Consider the following 5,298-nt stretch of genomic DNA (forward strand, 5'->3'; position numbering starts at 1 on the left):
AAATTTTCGGGTACTTCTGGTCTTATGGACAACCTTGACGCTATAGAAGTATTGGAACATGAATTTGCGCTCCATTGCATTGTCGTCTCTTGTTTTAAAAGGATTTAAAAATATGAGTACAAGTTTCTACCAATAAAACAAAACATTAAAATAAATCACCCTTCCATACATGAACAAATTGCATTGAAATTTATTTTCTACTACATATGCAGTTAAAAACTTCATAACTTCGAAATATATAGCGTGATTACTTTTCATTCATTATCTTTTCTTTCTCTACAAAAATATAACCTTCTTATTACTTCACTTATAGTAAGTACACATATAGATATAGAATTTAAATAAATATTCCCGTCAAAATCCTAAAACTCGTACAATATGGATAATTATGCTAGTCTCGTAAAAATATTTCTTATTGGGTATGCAAAAGAATTACGCGAAGTTTAAAGCACATCCATTTTAGGATCGCATTAACATATACATACCTCCTACAATAACATCATTAATTAAATTATCAAGTTAATTAATTGAATTGATACCTCCAATTAAGACTATTAAATATAAATACATGAACAATAAGAAAAGGGAAAAGGAGACACAAAATTCAAATAAAATACTCTAAATTACAAAGAGAACAAAAAAACTGACTTTTGTAAGGACGAGTAATGTTGGTTTGGACAACCTGGTATCAAATAAGACAATATGAATTGGTATTTTGATGAGATTTTATAGAAAGAAAATCAATGACTCTCAATTTTCTCGTTTGAGTTGCTAATGATTTTTCAATTACCTGTTTAATTAATGGTTTTTCAATTTGCTCTTTAATTAGTGATTCTTCAATTGTCTCTTTATTATTTAACCATTGCTTTGACCGGCTTAAAGATTATAGAATATGAATGGTTTTCTTCACCAACAAACATTACAACTTGTCTCTTTATTGCTTGAATGGAGATATTGTTTTTATTGTCGTTTTGGTGCATTTTAAAGTACTTGGCCCTATGTTTATCTTGCAAAGAACCGACTGTGAACTTTTATGTGAACAACTTTAACAACTACTCCGAATAATTTCAAGGAAAGGTAACATATATTTAAAATATCACATTATGTGTTGTAATAATATACTCCGTAGTATATATAAGATTAGATTTGGGACAAAAAATAAGAGAGTAAAGTAAGGATCAAAACTTTATAGGTGAACTCTTATAATTATTATTAGTAATATAAGATGAGCAAAACTAATTACACATTTCTCGGAATCACGCAATAAATATAGATTTATGCATATACGATTCTAAACATAGCTTCTTCTTATTCGATCATTCATCAAAAATTATACTCAAAACAATATTATTATACTTCATACGAAATATATTCTTCCTATTCTTCTGAGTAAACGATTAAGCCTAAAAATGAAAATAAAAATAAAATATACTTCGTATGTAGTATATATAAAAAAAAAAGAATAATGATATGGCGCCACTGGGTGGCGCCCAATTTCGGCGCCACCCTCTCACATCCATCCCTTATTATTGGGGTCCCTACTTATTTTATGGGATATATATCCATTATTTTGTGGTCCCCATTTATTGCATGTGAGAGGATGACGCCGAAATTGGGCGCCATCGGATGACGGCGCCATGACGCTAACTCATTTTCCAAAAAAAAAAAAATAGGTTCAAACTAAGTAAATTTATTCACACTTAAGAAGTTGTGGCTATAAATCTATACTCTAGAGTTTTTTTTAGTCTAGTTAATGATTGGTGAATTTGTAAAAATGAAAAAAAAAATGACTTTATATTTAGAAAATTACTTTAACACGTCAAATTGTTTCCAATACTAAGTATGATAGCAATCATAACAACAAAAATAAAAGAGAAATGAAGATATGATTAGAGAAAAAAGGTTGAATTTACGGCTATCTCTACCGCGACGTTGGTGATCATGATAACATTTAAAGAGTGAATATCTAATATCTTGTCATATTGGTATGTTATTAATTGATAATGTATTTCGATATTGCTTCATTTTATGATCTTATACGATTGAAACCGTAGGAATATTATATTCATGAGCATTTAGATTAATGGTACGAGTTGTTTTCGCTTAACCAGAAATTTTGAATTCTAGCCCTGTAATACAAATGTGTTAAAACTCATAAGACATAATTTTACCGCCCTAATGACGATCCTAACTCGAATCCAAAAAAATAAAAAACTTTTGAATTGTTGATCCTAATTTTTACATTTTTAACATTCCAGAAGATGGATTTGCCAGATGAATTGTTGATCCTAATTTTGGTACTGTTACCCATAAAATCCCTTTCGCGTTTCAAATGTGTCTGCAAACATTGGCTTTCCGTTATTCAAAGCCGTGAGTTCGTGGAACAACACGGTCGTCTTTCCGAAACCAGGGAGAACAACAACAGTAAGCTCCTATGTTACCGCAAAGACCCAACTACAAAAACTCATGTCATTTCCATCCTTGATCGTCACACCCTTAAAAAACTCGACGATCTAGAATGGCCTCCGTTTTTAGACGAAGAAGGCGTTGAAAACGTAGATTGGCCTCCTGATGAAACAACTTTTCTTAGAAAGATCGAAATATTTGGACCAGTAAACGGAATCTATTGCATATTCAGAAGTTTGATCGATAAGTGGGTGGGTACCCTGACTCTATGGAACCCGACTACTCGAGAATACAAACATATTCGCCCTCAAGTGTTCTTTCCGTTTTCAATCCATTTATTGGTTTCTAACGACGATCACCAGCAAACCCCCGAAAGTTTGAACATCGGGTTTGGATTTGATCATACCAGTAATGCTTATAAGGTGGTGGTTATCTACCACTGGTGTGATTCTAATTCCGGTCTGAATCAACATTGGCAACTCACGGTTTATAATCATGCCTCTGATACATGGAGAACTGTTTATTCTCTTAACTGTGTTGACGATCCACATCCGGAATTTAAGCATTTAGATCGTCATTTTCCGTTACTCGGTTCAGACCCGGCTATTTCTCATTGCCTGCTTAATGGTGTTTTTCATTGGGCTTGCAACAGGACATATTATGAAGAAGGATATAACATCCTCACATTCGACATGAGTACCGAGGTTTGTCGAATTTTTTGGCAAATTGGTGTTTATTAGCAAAATAATTAGGGAGTTGGGGTTGGTTTGAAACTATTTAGATTTATGGTGTCCATGTCATCAGTTTTTATTTTTTTTCCAGTTTTTATGGTAAGCCGCTAAGTGAATAGTAAAGCCGCTAAGAAACCTAGCGGCTTTACTATTCATTTTTTTTTTTCAAAAACCGTCACCTTCTAACACTGATGACAGCCTATTTTAGAAATGAATAACCACCAAAGCCGCTAAGAAAGTTAGCGGCTTCCTTATTTCTCTATTTTTCATAAGCTTATGACATTTATTATCAAAAAAATGACAAAGAGACAAAGTTGCCTAAAAATTGGAAAAAAAATAAAATTGATGACGTGGACACCATAAGTCTAAATAGTTTCAAACCAACCCCAACTCCCTAATTATTTTGCTAATAAACACCAATTTGCCAAAAAATTCAGGTTTGTCATCTAATCAACGGCCCTCTTCTCCCTGATGAGCGACTTTACTGGAGTGTGTCGGAACTCAAAGGCAATATTGCAGGGATTGTTACTTATTACTCTGAGTATCCTTCTATTGACGAGGCTGAGGTATGGATGATGATGGAATACGGTGTCGCGAATTCTTGGGCTAAATTTTTCACAGTCCGAGAGGGTATTGGTTGTATTTCTATTGGGATCCCTTGTGATGAGTGGGCTTTTTTTTATGATTGGAATGGAGAACTCATATCGGCGAGAATTGATGACGATCATTGTGTTGAAAAACATGGTGTCTATGGAATGATAGACTCAACATATTGTGGTATTTGGGGGTCTCTTCGGATTTCAAAATATGTCGAATCTCTTACCACGCTCAAGTCAGTCTAGTGCAGCAAATCATTGTACACTGGCTCCGGCTCTGATACCATGTGAGAAAACCATCTCAATTAATGATCTTATACAGTTATACGCAAACAGTTGTCGCCCTTATGAGCGAGGGCTTACTTCGCAACAACAATAACCGGGAATAAGAGCACAAAGCGAGGTTGATCCGTATTCATTAAGGTCTGCTATAAGCAAAACATGTATTCCGTATTCATTAAGGTCTGCCATTATTTACTGATATGTTATGGAATTATTAACATAGTGATTGCACCATTGATCGCTTTGATTATTTTGATATCATAATGTATTTTCGATGATCACATTGATTCCAATGGCATTTATGTACGACGTAGTTCAGTCGCTTTCTAATGGCACTTCTGAGTTCTGACAAGAAAAGTGATGATTATATGTCGTCAGGACTCAGAAGAAGTAATGAGATACGAGATGAGACATAAAATGGGACAAAAGATTTGCATCCATAGTAATTGAAATTTAATTTAGCTTACCCTTTGCTTGAAAAATGAAAACACCCGCACGTAAGAATTATGTCGAATCGATTTTTTTTTTTTTTGGGTTTAATAAAGCATGCACTTAGTCGCATAACAATAGAGGGGAGGGGATTGGGAGGATTTGAACCTAGGACCTATTGTCCACAATGTCCCCGTCTTAACCACTAGACTAAGGCTCTGTTCTTTTGGACTGAAACGGACCTGATCTGAACTGAACTGAACTTATAGGATCGAATCGAATCGAACTTATAGGATTCGAATCAACTTATAGGGTCAATCGAATCAATCGAACTTATAGGATCTGAACTGAACTTATAGCATCTGAACTGAACTGAACTTATAGGATCTGAATTGAACTGAACTTATAGGATCTGAACTAAACTTATAGGATCTGAACTGAACTTACACGATCCGAATTTAAATTAACTTAAATAAATTTAACTTAAATATTATTATTATTATTATTATTATTATTATTATTATTATTGTTCTTGTTCATGTTATTATTATTATTATTATTATTATTATTATTTTATTATAAAATTACAACTTATTATTATTATTATTATTAAAATGCAAACTTTTATTGAGATTAAACAAAAAATTTACAAGAAATTAGTGGGCAACCAAGAGAGAACACTGGTAAGAAAATATAGTCTAAAACGCAAGGTAAGATAATACTCTCTCCTATTCTATATTTTATTCCTTATTTCTGTATTCGGTTATTTGGGATTCTTCCCTATTTCCTTTTTTAGGATGATGTATGTGGTCCAAATTCAATGGTATGTGGGTTAGTGTGTTTGGTGTGGTCTA

The 5,298-nt window shown here is 33.2% G+C and overlaps 1 protein-coding gene across 1 annotated transcript; it reads left to right on the forward strand.

Annotated features, from left to right (window-relative positions):
* The first annotated feature begins 1,842 nt into the window (after window positions 1-1,842).
* LOC141658505 (F-box/kelch-repeat protein At3g23880-like) lies at window positions 1,843-4,249 on the forward strand. Its single transcript, XM_074465442.1, has 3 exons — window positions 1,843-1,985; window positions 2,259-3,110; window positions 3,575-4,249. Exons 2-3 carry the CDS (start codon window positions 2,262-2,264, stop codon window positions 3,977-3,979), a joined length of 1,254 nt encoding a protein of 417 aa, XP_074321543.1. The 5' UTR covers window positions 1,843-1,985; window positions 2,259-2,261; the 3' UTR covers window positions 3,980-4,249.
* The last annotated feature ends 1,049 nt before the right edge of the window (window positions 4,250-5,298 follow it).

The sequence above is a fragment of the Silene latifolia genome, chromosome 6, assembly GCF_048544455.1.
Source record: "Silene latifolia isolate original U9 population chromosome 6, ASM4854445v1, whole genome shotgun sequence".
Taxonomy (NCBI): domain Eukaryota; kingdom Viridiplantae; phylum Streptophyta; class Magnoliopsida; order Caryophyllales; family Caryophyllaceae; genus Silene; species Silene latifolia.